The sequence below is a fragment of the Trachymyrmex cornetzi genome, unplaced genomic scaffold (genome assembly GCF_001594075.2).
Source record: "Trachymyrmex cornetzi isolate Tcor2-1 unplaced genomic scaffold, Tcor1.1 scaffold1399, whole genome shotgun sequence".
NCBI classification, from domain to species: domain Eukaryota; kingdom Metazoa; phylum Arthropoda; class Insecta; order Hymenoptera; family Formicidae; genus Trachymyrmex; species Trachymyrmex cornetzi.
Window position 1 is genome coordinate 342745 of NW_017295981.1, and position 18835 is coordinate 361579.

General features: G+C 34.1%; 2 protein-coding genes across 3 annotated transcripts in view; both read left to right on the forward strand.

Moving 5' to 3' along the window:
- Nucleotides 1-1593: 1593 nt before the first annotated feature.
- Nucleotides 1594-16059, forward strand: LOC108771141 (uncharacterized). Of its 2 annotated transcripts, XM_018523060.1 has the most exons (7): nt 1594-1787; nt 6870-7144; nt 7729-8117; nt 8835-8912; nt 12805-12888; nt 13946-14845; nt 15215-16059. In XM_018523060.1, exons 1-7 carry the CDS (start codon nt 1637-1639, stop codon nt 15417-15419), a joined length of 2082 nt encoding a protein of 693 aa, XP_018378562.1. In that variant the 5' UTR covers nt 1594-1636; the 3' UTR covers nt 15420-16059. The 2 variants fall into 2 exon arrangements, with proteins under 2 accessions (XP_018378562.1, XP_018378563.1); XM_018523061.1 differs by lacking the exon at nt 12805-12888 and having other exon boundaries at nt 1597-1787.
- Nucleotides 16060-17626: 1567 nt separating this feature from the next.
- The window catches only part of LOC108771130 (succinate dehydrogenase [ubiquinone] flavoprotein subunit, mitochondrial), a 16104-nt gene continuing 14895 nt past the window's right edge, over nt 17627-18835 (forward strand). The window contains exons 1-3 of the mRNA XM_018523041.1: nt 17627-17738; nt 17811-17915; nt 18268-18577. Of these exons, the coding sequence (XP_018378543.1) occupies nt 17679-17738; nt 17811-17915; nt 18268-18577 (475 nt within the window). The 5' untranslated portion in view covers nt 17627-17678. The remainder of the gene's footprint in view (nt 17739-17810; nt 17916-18267; nt 18578-18835) is intronic.

Below are 18835 nucleotides of genomic sequence, written 5' to 3' on the forward strand. Positions count from 1 at the left end.
TCCACTTTCTCCGTAGCTTTTCCCGTTACCGTCGTTGTGGTCCGCTTCCGGTTCCTCGACGCGCTCGCTCGCTCCTCACGATCCCCGTTCATTCTAATTATAGGGTAAACAGCACACGGCTGTGGTCACCGCCGTCACCGGTGCACAGTTACGAGAAATACCGCGGGGAACCGCGACGAAAGAAGCTATCGACCTCTATTTCGTAATAGAGGCTTTAAGACGGATTTTATGAGTGCACACGTGGAATGAATGCAAGGAAGATGCACATGGTATAGATAATCGTTGTAATGTGCTTGTACCCTTAATATCACTTATTTATATCACAGCGTGAATCTCCAATTGTGCTTTATTTTGTTAAGTTTATTTCAATAGACGCTTAAAAGAAAAAAAATTATATTATTGATTAATTTTTTTTTCTCCTTTTCTTCTTATAATAATTTAATTTGTTTGTTGTGTTGCTTGCTGTATATAGGATAAGAGTTGTTGTGGTTACCGGTGTAGTTATGGAAGAAAGAAGTAACATTAGAGAAACTTTTTCTCCTCCCTCGAGGGAAATCGCGAATTTTTATATAGAAAGAAAAAATAATCAATAAAGTTTAATTTAAGACAGTTGTTTACTCTACATCGTTATCTCAAATTGTGATGTCGGAAGTGAGAAAATTGTACAATAAAAATTCCTGCAAAATACATTAATACGTTAATATTGCAAATATGTTTCAATAAAATCAGACTTAAATCGATAGAATCAACTTGTAAAATATAAACTTGTAAAAACGCTTTTTTTTTGTTTCGTTAATTAATAAATAATCATATATATGTGGAAATGAATAAAAATGAGATGAACTGTGACAAACTGTTCAATTAATAATAATATATATAGAAATATATATATAGAAATAATATTTAATTTCTCCCCAAAACAAGAGGCTAATGTTCGGTATATTTTATAAATCTATTCTACATGATTACAAATGCTTTACTGAAAAGTATTTCTATTTAAATATAATTTGCAAGAATTTGTATTGTGTCCTTCCTCTTTTCCGATGTTAATTTGAGATAGTAGATAGTGGTGAATGAATCTTAAATTATTTATTATTTATACTTTGAAGTACTTATATTCGCGACAGCGACAAAAAAAGTATAGAAATTTACCTTCGTATCAGCGAAGTGAAAATTTATTTTCGAATAATAATAAAATTTAATAATAAGAATGATATGTTATGAATTTAATATTAAGGATGATATGCTATAATGTTAGATAACGAGAAGCAATATTTTCGATTGCAATATAACTGCGTAATGGAAGATCAGAGACCATACGTTACAAAGTTGACTTGAGCAGCGTTAATTTTTCATTTTGAAAGAAGTTTCTAAAAGAATACGAGAGAGAACCATCGAATATTTTTCTTTGGCACCCCCACTTTACACTGTTTACCCACGTTAGTGTAGCTAAGGTGTACTAAAGAAAGAGGCGAGAAAAGGAGCGAGATTCGCTTCGTGAGACGGCGAGTCGGGGCCGAAAATAAACTTCCGTCGCGAAGATACTCGCGGTCATAACGATTGTAAGAGCGCCGGTCTGACCTCGCGAGTCGCGCGCGCGTTCTCTCAGTCGGTGTCTTGATGCGCTCGTAATCAGATGCTGTGCTGTGTCCCGAAGAGACTCGCGGACGGGGGCCCGTTCTACGACGAGGCTCTGTTCCACGACGGGATCTTGTTTCATGACGAGACCGATAACGACGGTCCACCATCGTCCATTCGTGAGATTCAAATCGAGCTGTTTCCCGAAGGTGAGCCCGCGTATTTTTAACATTGCTTCTCAAGTATCATTATTTCTTGAATTACATCGAGCAATCGAATGTTGTTCGCGCGAGTGTTCGAATCTTTTAAACGATTGGACGATGAATTGCTGGGAATGTACATATTCCATGTTTATCTGGCCTCTACGTTGGTTTCGTAAAGTGTGTTTTGCGATAAAACTGAAGAATGCAAGATTAATCATGTATAATTTAAAGAACGTTAATTAATGAATATTAAATATTTATAAACTAACGCGATCGATTCCTGTGAAAATTAACATGGTTCGATATTTTCGGAATTATGTTGAGTACTCTGTCACTGTTGTGATATTATGTATTACATATTTAGAATTACATAAGTACTTGTTTACATTTATATACTATATAGATACCAGTTGACATCCAAACTTACTTTCCAAATCAAAAGCCAAATAGCTTCAATTAGTACACAGTACCCGCATTATTATCAGCACTTACAACTTCTAAAATTTATTAATTTGTTTGAAAAATATTAGAATTTGTGTGTGTGTGCTACAATAATTGCATAACAATTTTGAATGTTTTAACACTTTATCTTTCTTCTGTTTTAAATAAATTGCACGGTAATTTATGAAGTGCTTTAAATTAACAGAGCAACTTCAGTAGCTACGTATGACTATCATTAATCATTATTGCCTCGTTCCTTGAAGAGCTACTCGACTCTGGATTTCCTTTTTATTTCACATTTAGCGCGTCAGTGAAAATATTTATTTTCCTGTTATTCGCATACGTCTAAAAGCGGCTGTGAGAATCGTAATAGCACACCTCCGTCATGCATACTAATCAATTTGCACCGACTTAGCAATTGCATTAAGAGTCCCGTCGATCTTAGACGGGAGAAAAACGGCAATAGCTCTGACGTGAAAAAGCAAAAAAAACCTTCACCGGTTTGTTTCCAACGCGCGCGACTCTGGAAGGAAAACGCAAACAGAATAGAAGCAATTGCGTTTGTGGGCGTCGCTAAGCGGTTTCAACGCAATGAGATCATTTTAACAGAGCGCCTGTTTGTTGTTGCGCATACGAATTGCCGAAGAATCTCTCGCCGCCAGAGATTAGATGAAAAAGCGCAGAAAACGAAAATTTAACAAAATAAGAAAAAGCTTTAAATGAAAATTAGGAGTCATAAACGATTTAATAGAATGGGTGACATAATGGTCCTGGTAGAAATGTATGCAATTTTCTTAGACACCTATCCAGTTACTATCTAATATTACTGTATTCTCATTAATTGTGCCTAATACTGAGTAGGAAATGGACGAGAACTTGATAGAGTTTTATTCTATCCATTTCACGAGCAGTTGGCTTGCTTATTAATCAATTTAATATCCATTATTTGTTGTGTTTCTGTTCAGTAAATGGATTCAGATTTTACGCAACTTTTGTATGCAGTTATAGGTAACTGCAAACAAAGTGTTACATCCTGATTGGGATCCTAAGTAATTTTCCTTCTCAGTTACTAGACAGAAGTTGGTGTAACTGTTTAGTAACTGCTCCAAAAATACATGAAATTTCTGCCAGGGAGACTAATAGACTGCGATGTAAAAGAATTTTATTATATATATATATATGTCATGAATAATATATGATGCGATCGTAATACACGTATTGATACAATGACGTGGAACCTGCGTAGGGAACGAAGGCAAATACGCGGGTGACCCGCATTCTCTCGACGCATTTAAAAAGACGCGACTATCTTTTTCTTCGCATCGACATTGAAGAAACTTTCGGTGTGAGATCAAATAATGTATTTCGCGAGAATCTCTCTACGAAAAAAATAATGAATGAGAAAAGAATAAAAGATCGTTAACAATGAACCGACGAAATTATAAGCAGCTGTTTCTTTTTAACTAAACTTGCATTAAAAATTAGTTTCTCTTTAATTTTCTTTTTCTCCAACCTGGAGAGAAAAAAAGAAAAAATGAACCATGCAAAGAAGTTCAGTTGAAAGAGAACACTTGTGTTTCTTTGCTTAAGAAAGAGGAAGAAGGGGAGAAGAGGAGAGAAGAAAAGGATCCGAGGACGGAAGGAACGGATACTCTTGCGTGTGTTCGTGACGGATAGGGGACACGCGTGACTCTCGCAGCGAGGCAACTCGAATCTCGGTGACGCCTAAAAAAGGAAGCTTGCTCACTCGAGAGGCGAGAGAGCCGAGTCTCGCGGGGGCGACCCCCTCGCGGCCTCTTCGATGTCCTCGACGTCCTCGTCGGTGCTCCGGCGTGGCCGCGCGAGTCGGCGCCGCAGGTGCGTCCGCGCGACACGCGCACCTGAGAATTGCTCGCTTAATAGAATTGAGAAAACAAGGAGGCTCGATCGGATCAAAGCTACGAAACTAACGAGTGCGCGATTAAAATCACTCGTGGTATTGCAGATGTACATATTGTAGCCCTCGCGTCGCGAATCGATTCTTATTTAGAATTTACTGCTTATTCCGAATTTGCAAAAGTGCTATTTGGGGTGCTATTAGAAATAGATTCAGAAATAGGGGGGAACATTTCCGAATATTCCTCTTTTTACAGAAATAGGATTATGAAATAGGATTTTTAATCAAACATGGAGCTATGGGAATAAAAGTGAATAAAGCTTTGTGCGTACATATACACGCATATATATGTGGAAAATTTATTTACTTTTGCACTCTTGCGATGTGCTGGAAACGATTCGTTGCTTCCATTGGAACGGTGATGTAATATCGGATATTGCAAGAATCGATCTACTTGTCTCATTGAAGTTTCCGTAGGACAGGAAATGTAGGATTCATGTCATCTTTAAAAATGAATGGCTTATTGAATAGAGGTGTTATCTCGCAATGCATAGCTCATATTAATTGGGGCACTCTCGAAGTGTGTGATCTCGCAAGAGAAGAGAAGACTGTAGCTGGTCGTTGCGCAATACCCACGCCGATCGAAGAAAGTGCAATTTGCAATTTAGATTCCCGACATTTCCAATCGCAGCACGTTTCATCGCGAGCGACGTAGTGTTTCCGAGGTCTTGCGTTTTTTCGCGGAAAGGAAAGTGAGATTATCAAGGGAAAAATAGAGCGTATATAACAAATGAATAGCTCATTTACAAAAGTAGTTATCTTTACTTGAAATGTGGTTTTGGCAAGAGCAAAAAAACTTGTATAATTTTTCTTCTTCAAACTATTGAGACTTTTTTTGAAAAATAAAGATATTCATTGTTTTAGTTAATATGTACGTTATGGCATGAGAAATATTTTATTTATTAAAATACAATTTCTATTTATTAAAATAATAATATTAAAAATACAATTTTTATTTATTAAAATACAACGCACTTGATTATTTTGCGGCTGTAGATTTACCTTACAGAACCGAAATATTGATATACAAAATTTTTAAGTATCTTATTGAATTAAATACAATTTTTATGACATTTTTTTAAAGCATTTCTATTATCCTGTTAATAATAAAAAGATTTACATACTATATTATGAATCACTACATTTAATTATTTATTGAAAAAAGTACAATACTTGTTACGCTTTTATATTTATGTCAAATTCAAATAACAAAAAAATATTAACGCAGAAGCAACAAATTTTGTCAACAAAAAATTTAATAAACCTAGATTAGTCTCTCTCAGACTAAAAAGTAGAGATTTAATTTTCTTACAACTCGACCCATTTTTCTTTCTTGATTTTATAGAATTTAATTTGTACCCGTTTTTACACAATTGATTTTACAGTTTAAAATGTTCAATTCGAGACAAAAATGCTAAGAAGTTTAAAGATTCGACTATCTCATTTTTTTATTTATTGAATACAGTGGCTTTTACATTTCGACTCAAACATAATATATTATATACAAATAGAATATATAGTGAAAAAATATTTTTTTTTATGTATCTTCAAAGATCTGTTTATTTCGAGAAATGAAAATTAAAAATTTTAATTAAATACTCTTAGACAAATAAAACTGTATATAATAAATACATACATACATAATAAATAATGTATTATACGTATACAGGATGTTTCTGAAATAACGCCCACTAATCATATAGTGCTATTTCTAATAAAAAACTGAATCGAAAAGTCCTTCACCATTTTGCAATTTTTGCAATAGTTAACGAGATACTAATTTCTAAAGGTTGCTGAATAATCGGACAAAATCGATATATAAGATAATTTTAAGGTATTTTTCAGTGTTATTTGTGAAACATTTTGAAGATGTTTCTTAAAGAGAGAACTCTTAAAGAGATATCTTAAAAGTTGTTTTATATGTCGATTTTAAATATTTTGCTCAGTGGGTAACTAAAAAAAAATATTGAGAAAATTGCAAAATGATAGATGACTTTTCGATTCAATTTTATATTAGGAAAAGCACTATGTGATTAGTGGGCGTTATTTCAGAAATATCCTGTATAGAACAGTGTGTAGAATATATTTTTAGGGATGCACTTAATTAGAAAAATGAAAAAGTTGAACATTAGATTTTAAATTATATTTAATCGATCGGAGATAGACACTGCGATGACGCGACACGTGTTTTGTACCCACACTGCAAGATTTCGCCTTTAACGTATATGCGCGCATATATGTTCCAAGTTTCGTTACGTCACGTGTACTGTCGTCATATTTGGCGATCTCTCGATGTGTCGGTGAAAATATCGATTATCCGCGGATTCGTGGCCTTTGTCAGAGCGAATAGCGATTAGTACGGGGTGAGTCAGATCGAATCTCCGTATTAGCGTGCAGGGGATAAATGTCACAGTATCACGTATACGGGACATTAAAAAAACAAAATGAAAGTGTAATATTTATTAATTTTTCAAAAAGCAAGCGTCACGTTTACGTCGTATCAAAGACACAACGGGTTTGATCTCGGTCAATCATTTGACGACGAATAGACGCAGCCGACGCGGCAACCATCAGGATCGGAGTTCGTGGTCCTGCTCATAATAAGAGAAAGAAAAAGAAAACATCTATACGTATATAGAACATCTACTATTATTACGTGGAATTAAAATTGCGAAAGCCTACTAATTGTTGGACCGTATAAATGGACGCAGATGCGCCGTCGCCGATCTTGTTTCCGTGCGCGATTTGCGCGCGGACCTTCACGCCGCAGTCTTTGGAGAAGCACGCGAGGATATGTGAGCGCGCCGCCGCCAAAAAGCGCAAGCCCTTCGACTCGGCTAAGCAGAGAATCCAGGGTACTGAGTTGGCTGAATTCCAGCCTAAGCAGGAGATCCGGCGACATCAGCAGGACGAGAGGTCCAGGTCCACCTGGAAGAAGACCCACGACGACTTCCTGCGGACGATTCGTGAGGCACGCGGCGATGTTGTGAGTCCTTTTGCGATCTTCTTGTGTGTTAACGATGTATCAGGTGTATGGTCTACGCAAAAAGTGACTAGAGATTTGAAAATTTATATTTTTTATATAAAAGTTAATATTATATACATATGAAACAGTTTTTGTATTACTTTCAAATAACAATTATATAGAAAAATCTATAATTTTTTCATCATTTTTGTTAAAAAATATGTGTACGTCCTTAATTGCTTTGGAAAGAGTCCTTTCTTTCTCGTAATTGAATTTTAAACAATATATTAAATAATTTTTTAAATGGATTACATAAAAAGAAAAGTGTAAAATGAAATAGAAAGAAATTATTTTCACATCAAAAATAAGAAATTTTGTTTTTACATTATATAATTTATATTAAAGAAAATATAGCTTTTATTTTTCTATATATCTTTTAAGGTGCAGCCACAATAGAAGGAATAAGGAATAAAGATTTCAACTTATCAGATATTGGATACACCTAAATACACAATTTCTGATAGATTGGAATCCTTATTCCTCCTATTGTGGCCGCACCATTATTCGTAATTAAATTCTTACATCTCCAAAATTTATTCTTCCAGATGGATTCGCACAAACAATGCAATTTGCTGATCTCGTCGGGTGCACCAACACGTGCCAACGAGAAGGGTACATGCCCCACGTGTAACCGACAGTTCGGTATCAAAGCCTATGATCGTCATGTGGCTTGGTGCAAAGACAGAGTTACCCGAATGCCGGTGAGTCCGGCGACCAATCTGGCAAAGGAACGATTAGAGGCACGTATGAGGTACAGGGCACCGACTTTGAAAAACCGTCGAGCTATCAATCGTGAGAAGTACAGCCCGGGCTCGGCAGCGAACCAGGCTGCCAAGGCTTCATTATCATCACCGGCGCTCGTTAAACCAAAAGAGACTATCTCAAGTGTCAGTTGCAATCGAGAGAGTCCTGTCAAGCAGAAACCTGCTATTATGTAAGTCAAATTCTCAAACTTTTCACACCAACGAATTGAGTTTCCTTATGTTCTTTAGAAAAAAGTAAATTGTATAATTGTTCGGTAATATAGTGCAATAAATAAAAAGTAATGAAGTTTTTCAGTGAGTTGCTCAGAAATTTGAAGAAATGAGAATTACTTATTTTTTTATTCACTTTTAATTTATTATCTTAAAAAAGTGTTTTCAGAAAAAAGAAAAAAGAAGAAAAGAAAGTTTGTGGGTTCGTTGCTTAGATTTAATCTTTTTTCTCTTTAATATCTTTAAATATTACACACTGAAAAAAATTTCTGGTTGAAAATGGACGAATCAGAAATTTCTGGTTAAATTTAAGATTAGAATTCTAGTTGAGATAACTGGAATTCTGGTTGATACTATATTTCTAGTAAAATCTACTAGAATTCTTATTTTTACCAGAATAATTATATTAATCAGAATTCTAGTTATCACAATTAGAATTCTAATAGACATAACCAGAAAATTCTGATTCGTCCATTTTCCACCAGAATTACTGTTTAATCCAACCAGACCATTTTTCTCAGTGCATCCATACTTCTTTTTTCCTAATATTTCTAGTATCCGTCTTTTATGCAATGGATTATAGATTACAATATATTGCAAATAAAAATTTCTGATTTATTTTAGATCTGTGCTAACCAGTTATTTAATGATATATACTTATACTTATACTTTTACAGAAGACGTCCTGGACAACTTAGGGACTCCCCTCCCTCATCCGGACCTATAAAGTCGCGCCTTGCCGATCGTATGAATAGGTGAGATTTTTTGTGATTAATTTCTTTTTGATTAATTTGAAATTCTGTGGATTGTGTATGTATGAAATAAAATAAGCATAGAATGTAGGATAGATTTTAATATTTCGCCCATGAGGAGAAGGAAAGAGGATAAGGCTGCTTAAAAGCATTCTGTAATTAATTTTGATTAACATCGATAGAGACAATTTAACATATAAAATTTAACATATAAAATAACACTTTCAAATATTTTCTCAGCAATTATCTATTTTATAAAATTGTTTTTTATTTAACCTTGACAACCTTCTCCTGATGATTGTTAGTCACACGCCCTTGATCCTGCTTCCATCTCCTCAGGCCACCGGAAGATCATGACTGTCTACCGACATCAACGTCTTGCCGATCTCTCCATCCTGCGATATCTTCCCGTCATTCACTCCACTTACCTGTACCTCCTACGAGACCCAAGATTAACGATTTGGTTTCCTCTAATGAAATCATATCGCCAATTACTTTATCCAGAAAACGGTTTAACCAAAACGAAACAATCTCCCAACGTATTCCAAATGATGATACGAGAAATCGAGAAACCTGTTCTGCCAGAATGCAAAATATCGTTTCCGCTAGAAGTCAAGGTCATCCGAGAGTCAACAATGTTGCCGTGAACGATAAGACTCTAGGAATCACTGTGCAGCCTTGTAGGATACACATGAACATGCAAAAAGACGATCAGTTAGTGACGTGGAAGCAGATTAGTCGTAAGAAAGATAATTTTCAGGCTGACGATCCATTTATTATTCATAATTTCTTGCGAGAGTTGCAATTGCTCGATCTCGATCGAGAGGAAGAAAATGAAAATAAAAATAAGACAGAGGGAGATTTATCAATTGTAGAAAATAATTTTATCCGAATTCATAAAGACTGCGAAGTTGATAAAGTGAAGAACGATGACATTACATGGTTCAGCGGTATCCAGAATCTGAATCAGACATATTTGATAAAAGATTCGGAGGATATTGAGCCACCGGAGATTTTTCATAGCAAATGGAAACCGATTAAGCACAGTCCTCGCGTGGAATTTTATTTAAAAGATAAAGAAGATGAAATCTGCGAATTTGATAAAAGAGAATCGGAAAGAGAAACCGTAGCGAACAACTTGAAACACAGGGGAGACAAAATCTGCAAATTTTATCAAAAGAAATCGAAAAGCGAAACTATTGCGAATGACTTGAAAGATAGGGAAGACGAAATCTGCGAATTCGATCAAAGGAAATCGGAAAGAGAAATCGTAGCGGACATTTTGAAAGATAGGGAAGATAAAATCTGCAAATTTGATAAAAAACAATCGAAAAAGGAAACTATAGTGAACAACTTGAAATACAAGGGAGACGAAATCTGCAAATTTTATCAAAAAAAATCGAAAAGGGAAACTATTGCGAATGATTTGGAAGATAGGGAAGACGAAATCTGCGAATTCGATCAAGGGAAATTGGAAAAAAAAATCGTAGTGGATAATTTGAAAGATAGGGAAGATGAAATTTGCAAATTCGATCAAAAAAAATCGAAAAGAAACATTGTAGCAAACGACGAAAAAATTAGGATTGAACAAGTGAAAGAGTTAAAAATGTGCATTAAAGATAAAGAAGATGATAAGATTGTAATAGATTGTAAAGTAGAGGAATTGAAAACAAATAATAAAAGTATTAAAAATATTCGGAAAATTAGTAGTGAAAAAATTGAAGCGGTGACACATACAATTGAGGAACTTAATATAAATAATATAGAGGAAAATAAGCAAATAGGAAGCTATGAAGAGACTGAAGTTACAGAAAATAATATTGAGAAAATAGAAATAAATACCACTATGAAAGAAGGTATAAAAGAAACTGAAAAAATAAATGGTGCAGACATTGCAGAATTGAATAAACTAAATGCTTATAAAGAAAATAAAAAGGATCGACAAATAACGGTGAATGAAATAGTTATTGAAAGTATGAAATATACCAAAGAAATTGAGCAAAATTTATTCGAATCTGATCAACTAATTAAATCTTCTTTATTTGATGCAGTACATTCGACTGCGTCAAATGTATTGAAGAAAAAGAATTTTACTGATCAGAGTCAAGATTGTCTGAACTCTAAGGATGAAGTACAGCAATGTGAAAGTAATACACGTTGCAGTAATTCACTTGAATTAAAAAGCAGTATACCAACTTTTATATGTGATCAACTTAAGATTAATGAGATAACATCTTTAAACACTAGCAATAATCAAACTGATTGTAATTCGAATTCCGAGAACGAAACGTTAGCGCGTCAAAGCCATAGTTGTCGCAATTCATTGGATCTAACCGAAAATATCAAAGAAGTATCATTTCCTGCATTCTCTCCGATTCTTACCCCAGAAAAAAATTGTACAAGAAATGTTGAAGAAATTAAAATAGATGAAGAAAGATATGAAAATGGTTTAATCAATATCTGTAATAAAAAGCCTAAGAGAAATTCAAAGAAATTAAAGCGTGAAATATATTCTCTTCCACAAAATTCGGAAATTGCTGCTGATAATTACATAAATGCATCTATGAATAACATATCTTTGCATGTCAAAAACACCAAACAATTTCAAGAAAAAGATTTCAGTTCTGATAACATTGGAAATATCGAGAATAACACAAAAAATAGAAAGCCAGATTTCAACACAGATTCAGACAACAGCTGTTCGAACGATAAATCAAGCCTTCTTAGCCGTTCAATCATTAAAGCGGAAATTACGACAGGTGAAGGTTTGCGCAAGAAAAATGTAGACAGCGAATTCGATTACGGTAGCGATAACACTGTGCTCGTCGAGGAATACGACAATAGACGAGGCGCTGATGGTTTAGGGTCATCAGTCACGTTAACGGACTACGCGGAGGAGCAGTCACGGCGTCGTGGTAGCAAAATTTTCTTGAACGCGGGCGTGAATTTTCCAAAATGCGCTTGCGGCGCAGCTAAAAGAGCTTCGCGAGAGCAACCAGTCAATTCCATCGAAATGAAGCACAGAATCAGGGAAAGCATGAATCTTCTTCGTGGCAGCACTGATTCCCTAATATCCTCAGTTGAATTCGTGGAACTCGCAAGTATCAGACGACCCAAAGCGAACTGCGCTTACGAACAAGAGACCATTGAGGTAATCAGACCGAACAGACGGCACAAAGTATTTAAGGACTTACCTGATATAAAGGATGACACGGCGGAGACGAAGGAAGATTCTGAGGGATCGTACTGGGAGAAGACCTCTAGGATCTCGCGGAGCAGATTAACTAATCTCTATCCTACGTGTCATACGGGATACAAGCTTATTAAAAGAAATCCTAGAGTCCGTGTTCTTCCTCCTGTTCTGAATCCATTCTTAATCAACGGAAGGTAGAGATAGTAAAAACAGTGGAAACTTATAGTATTACAGAATTGTCGATTTTAATAGAAGACAATTATATTTAAATCTATTAAAATCTACTATTATAGAATAGTAGATTTTCATAGATTTAAATAAAATTGTCGATTTTAATATTATTCTTTATTATATGGTTAATACTATTTACTGTAGAACATTAGAGTATTTAATTAATATTATAGATTTATATTTAGAAATGCACATAACTTTCATATAAATTAACTATTTAACTAGCATAAAATAATGCAATGTTGATTTGACAAAATTGGTTATAAGTCATGTTATAGTAATATTAATATTTAAGTAGTAATAAGTTTATGCAAATTGCATTTTAATTGGTAAAAGTATCTATATCGCATTGCCAATCGCACTGTAAATATAGTAGAATTGTTTCTTTAGATTTCTATTTCTCATATTATGCATCTTTGTGTATTCTAGTAAGACAGCTGTTAAGTAGTTAATATGTTAACAATATTATAGGAAAATTGAATTGGAGACACGTCCCGCTTGGTGCAATTATGTACGCAGAAGGCCAGACTTTAATCTTGTGCTTAAGGCTAGAACGTAAGTTCCAGGACGTGGGACCAGTGTGGGGAAGGAGCATGGCACAATAAATGAGGAGCAGACTTTCAAAATGCGTTTTGTAAAAAATTTCATTTTTTTAGTTAGAGATGGCGTAGTGTTCAATTGAATGACTTATATTATAAGCTACTCTGAGATGTTCATAAAGCATTTTTTTCATCGTTAATTTACATACTGAAAAAACAGACATTTCGAAGTGCATTATATTTTTTAACTGGAAACAAACAAAATGCATTTGTTTAATATTTCACATCTTACTGATTGACATATTGTTATTTTCTGTAAAGTACGTAATTTTCTTGTGTGCGTTGTTTCTTTGTTTTTCGTTTTTTGAAAATTACAAATTTTAGACAAAACACATTTTGAAGGTCTGCTCCTCAGGTATTTTATTTTATCTTATTGATGTTCATTGCTCATTATTATCCACATTTTAGTCTAGTTCAGGGCACTATAAAAGATAGAATTGATTTTAAAAACCATGCAATATTGGCTTTTTGCGGAATTTAGAGAATCAATTTTTCTTTATTAAAAAAAAAATATATATATATATATCTCGAATTATTATTTTTCATAATTTTTCAAATTTCAACATTCTACATCTTAATAATTAACTGCTGAATTAAAATTCTGTTACATAATGAAATCGATTTTACATTAAAATAAGAATGTTCTATTTATTTTGCTTTTTATTTCCCGCGACTCGCAATTGACTTATCAAACTAACTCAAGAGAAATTGATTCTAAATTTCTCAAAGAATTATTTATGTCTAGCAAGTATAGATTGTGATAACGATGCACTATACGCGTTCGAGCTTGCATGCACGTTTGTAAATGTCTGTCTGAAGAATCGATCGATTGGCACACAATATATAGTATAGCTCTATCTGCAATAGAATACTTATAGGCAAAATATACTCTGTCATCACCTATATTACGCGCACTATGTTCGTTCACTACGTTCATATTTACCGTTTTATGCAAGAATGTTTCTAGCAATGAAGTAGAATCAAAGGTTGTACTAAACAAATTCTAATTTCAGCGGCACTTGCAAGGACTACGATCCCTTTCTGCTGGCCGAGCAGCAAATGAATGACCTACTGTCGGATACGAGTGATCAGTCTATGACTGGGAGTCCCAAAGTCCAGCAAACTCGTGATATCCTTTATCCTCTCTCGCACTCCTCCGCCTTTGTAAAATATCCTCCTACCGACAAGAGGTCGTCCCTTATAGCGCCGCCTACTGAATTCGATGACCTTTTATCCAATTTTTCAAGTGACTCCACCGAAACCAATTCTATTTCGCGCGAGGTCTTCCTGAAGTCCAATCTCACGGGCAAAGATGCGACAGATTCCGCGACCTCAAAACCTGTTAGGGAATTGGGCAGACGAGTTATTATCGATAAATCGAAGGCACTGGGCGTTGACGAGCGTCGCGGCGTCGTCAGCGCTGATAGACCGCGTAAAATCTTTGACAAAGACACGCTGAGGAATACAGGATCATTAATCAACCGGTCCAACTCGATCCGAGCCTCGTCCGCGCCCAGAATCAACTCGGGCTCCGACAGAAAGACCTTAGGCGATATGAGAAAGGGTGCCAGGAACGTTGAGAGTCAGAGATCGTCTGATCAGAGTCTCAATCAAAGAAACAATAATTACTCATCCCTGTCCGGCAGTAACCTCAGTCTCAATTCGATCGTCTCCTCCTCGGAACTGGATGTCAAGCGATCGAACTCGATGTTTGACGAGCTGATGACATCCTTCGAGGAGGATGCGTTTCCTGGATTAAGATCCTTCCTCAATAATGAATCCTTCGACCTGTCCAGCCCCGGCGGCGACAGACAACGAAATGGCAGCCTGATCAGCGACGAGGAACTATCCTCTCCCGACAGCTACAAGCCGCAAGATCACAGCAAGCTCAGCAATGACTCCGCTTATAGCAGGTTGGTAAAAACTACTTTAAAGTGACTGTTTATCTTCATCATTCGCCTTCATTGATTAATCAATTACCAATTAAATAAAAGATAAATCCTAGAATTACAGTAATACAATTATTGTAAAAAAATTTTGGTACTCTTTTTTACGAAAACTAAATTTATTATTTCTAAATTTATTAAGTAATGTTTTTATTAATTTTTATCTGATTTTAAAATTAATCTTATATTAATGGAGAAAATTTCATTTAATGAAAAATAAAGATTTCTACAAGTCCAAAAATTCTGCCATTTGCTTTTTGATAATTGTAAGTCTTAATCATCGTTCATTTACATTTGCGTTCTCGCTTCAAGTTCAATTTGATTTGTACCCTCCAGTTTAAATCGCAAATATTCGCATCATGGACGCAGCGCCAACGACGTGATCGACCGTCTCGACGAGGACGTGCCCAAAAACGGGACATCACCGACTCAAACGATGACCAAGTGCAAGATGTCCAAGTTCTGTCACGAGTGTGGTCAGCGATTTCCAGAAACCGCCAAGTTTTGCTGCGAGTGTGGCGTTAAAAGGCTTGCGTTGTGAAACGTAATATTGTTTTCCGAGAGTTGTCGCTATCACATTTGTATTTTGATATTCTAAAAAACGAACTGAAGAAAAAATATGACCAGAAAAATATTTTCTGGATGAAAGTGTACATTCTAATTCTCTGGATAAAAGTGTACATTCTAATTTTTTTTATTTCAAAAAAGATTTTCTCGAAATCGAGAATATATTTTCCGAAAAGAAGATATAATTTGGAATTTCAAAAGTATTTTGCAAGATTGAGTCCATTTTAAAAATATTCTCTACTTTAGGCAATGGATTTATACTGCCTTATCACGATAATATATAGAGCACTACATAATTCAAACAGCTTTTATAAATTTTAGAATTTTGAGAGTAACTTTTACGAAACAGCATTTTTATATCTCGCCGGAGAAGAATTTTTTTAAATTTACTTTAGCTCGCTTTGTAAACAATGCATTAATTTGTTCGCTATATTTGAGTAGTCTAGTGATATATTTGATAAACGTTTTTGTCACAAACACATGATATATACATACATATACGAGAGTCGCCGAGCGATCGTCAAGTCCATCTCTTTTCTACAAATTCACGAGTGTGACTTTTTGATAAGCTTTTTATACAAGTGGAAAGAATCGTGCAAGTATATTTCCTGTTATAAGTAGGAGAATCGATATTAATATATCTCGTAAAAGTGTGAATATGATTTTTTAAATTGTTATATATTTAGTTTAATCCATTTTAGTTCTAGAGTGAAAGGCGAATCACGAATTAAAAAACACAGGTTGTTATTTGAAATTAAAATATATTAAAGTAAATTTCTTTTTGTTTTATATTCGACATTTATTTACATACTTCTCTAAATGACTTAGATATTAAGATACCCCTCAATTTTTAATTTTTAATATTTAATTCTGCGAAAACGTATTCTGGTGAAAATAAATGCGTATAAATGTAAGTCAAATGTAAGGGGAGAGTAATCAAAAGAAAATTAAGACAACAAAATATGAAAGAAGCATTTTACATCTCAATTTTCCTCTTAAAAGTTTCGTTTACGCTTTTATCACTTTCTTACATTCGACTTACGCTTCAATTTCTATTCTCGCCAAAGGATTTCTACCAACTCACTTAATTCATCTAATCTTCACAAGATTCTTATGTCTAATATCATATAACAAGGTTGAACATAAAATAAGATTAGAAAATCGCTAGTGATTAGATGAGTCGTGCCGATATAAGCATTAATGCTCGCTCAATGAATATGTGTCGCTAATGAATAATAAAATACAAAGTGTCGATATGGCAATATGCGTAGGTAAACCATCAATCTTAACAAAGGCAGACTTAATCGTGTCTTGCGAGTAAGGAGATTAATTATATGTAAATTAAATGTGCTGTTATAGAAACGCACACATAAATTTTACGAAGTGATGGTCTTTCGTATTTATTCTTTAATGCAATAAGAAAAGATTATTTATTACAAACATGTTCGAAATACGAATTAATATACAGAATGTTCCAGAAAATATAAAGAATTTGTTTTGAATCTATAAGTAAAAGAAAATATACAGAACTTGGTATACGTGTCTTAAGATAAATAAAATAAAAATGGAAATCCTTGAATTTCCACTGATAAGGACAGGATTTTAAATTCAAGACTAAGTTGTCGATCTATCATTTTTTATAAATTTCGTCATACATTCTATTTTTTAAATATTGGAGAAATAAGGAGCTATTTTTTCAATCTGAATAAAATGTGAAAAAATAGATTAATAAGATTTTACAAACCGTGCTAATTAAAGATTACTGTAACGATTCTAACAAAAGTGATTCGTCAAGTACGTTAGCTCTCTGGTGTTCGTAACGTATACCAAAGAGTAACAGTGCGATAAGCGTTTGACAAAACCGATTCCACGTCTAACTTAGAATACATTTTGAACTAATTCTATGCGATAAACATAAATGATGTATGTTCTAAACTGTATTTTTACAAGTGCAATAAATTGCGATGCTTATACACATTCAACAGATCTAGTTCCACGAGTTTTTTTAAAGGAAACTTTGAACTGCAATCCTTAGCTGCAATCCTTTTTATCTTTCCCTAAAGTTTACGCCAGAAAATTACTTACAAAAATAATCACATGCATATGATGAGTTTGTGCGGTAAAAATATTTAAATTTTTCTCATTTGTTTTATTATTTGACAAATGAAGCTGAAAGAGCTTGATCAGTCATGACAGCTATGGACAGTTGTTAAAGAGCATTCGAACCTAACAAATGTTTACCAAGATGCTGCATCGATCGATCAGTCGACTAATACAAACGAGCGAAATATTAGTAAGATTTTATACTGATACTACAATTGTATGTTATTGGTTAATTTAAAGTAAATAGTAATTTTTTCCATAGGAATTCGTGAGACAATCTCGCGCGACAATTATAAATTCGCGAAGTTTTCACGTAAATGTTAGTCCAGGGGAAAAAGCAAAGTGCGGCGTGGAAGAAGGCGGTAGTGTAAGTACATTTTATTAAAATTATTTAATAAAAATTTTTATAGATAATCAAATATTTTACAAAAATAAACTCTCTTTTTCTTTATATTTATATTTATATCCTGACATCATTACATAAATTATTTTTATAATTTATAAATCACATTATCTATTCTATTTACATTTTCCTGAAATACGCAAATTTATTTTTAAAAACAAATATATTAATCCTGTATCTCTTTTTTTTATTATAAATGAAATATTTTCTTAGTATATTCGATCTTTTAGCGCATTTGGATAATAGGCTATTCTAAATTCTTTAGTTAGCATATTTACTTTAGTTGCTCAATATTATCCATGCTCTTAATTTACAGAATTATCCTCTGATAGACCACTGCTATGATGTAGTAATAGTAGGAGCAGGAGGCGCCGGATTGAGGGCTGCTTTTGGACTTGGTAGAAAAGGATATCGTGTAGCAGTAATATCAAAACTCTTCCCGACTAGGTCGCATACCGTTGCTGCCCAGGGTGGCATAAACGCTGCTATTGCCGATCACCAAAAAGATAATTGGCTGTATCATATGTATGATACTGTGAAGGGATCCGATTGGTTAGGGGATCAGGATGCTATACATTTACTCACGAGAGAAGCGCCTCGAGCGGTCTACGAACTCGAAAATTACGGTAAACTCAATGAATCACAAATATAATTAACAACTAAGTGTGTTTTTCGAATATGTGCATATGCTTAGGGAAAAGTATTGTAATACTGAAGATGGTCTGATTAAGACAAAAACATTTATTTAAGTAAAGTCAATTGAAATATTAATGTAATTCGATTAAAATATAAAATAATAGCGTCTAACATCTTGCGTTGTGGTTTCAAACAAATATAATTATCTTGAGAAAAGCTATATGCAGTATATATATATATATATATAT

Coding starts and splice junctions, on each gene's coding strand:
- LOC108771141 (XM_018523060.1), top strand. CDS start 1,637: ATGCTGTGCTGTGTCCCGAAGAGACTCGCGGACGGGGGCCCGTTCTAC. Junction 8,118..8,834: donor AAGCAGAAACCTGCTATTAT/GTAAGTCAAATT, acceptor ATACTTTTACAG/AAGACGTCCTGGACAACTTA. Junction 8,913..12,804: donor CTTGCCGATCGTATGAATAG/GTGAGATTTTTT, acceptor ACAATATTATAG/GAAAATTGAATTGGAGACAC.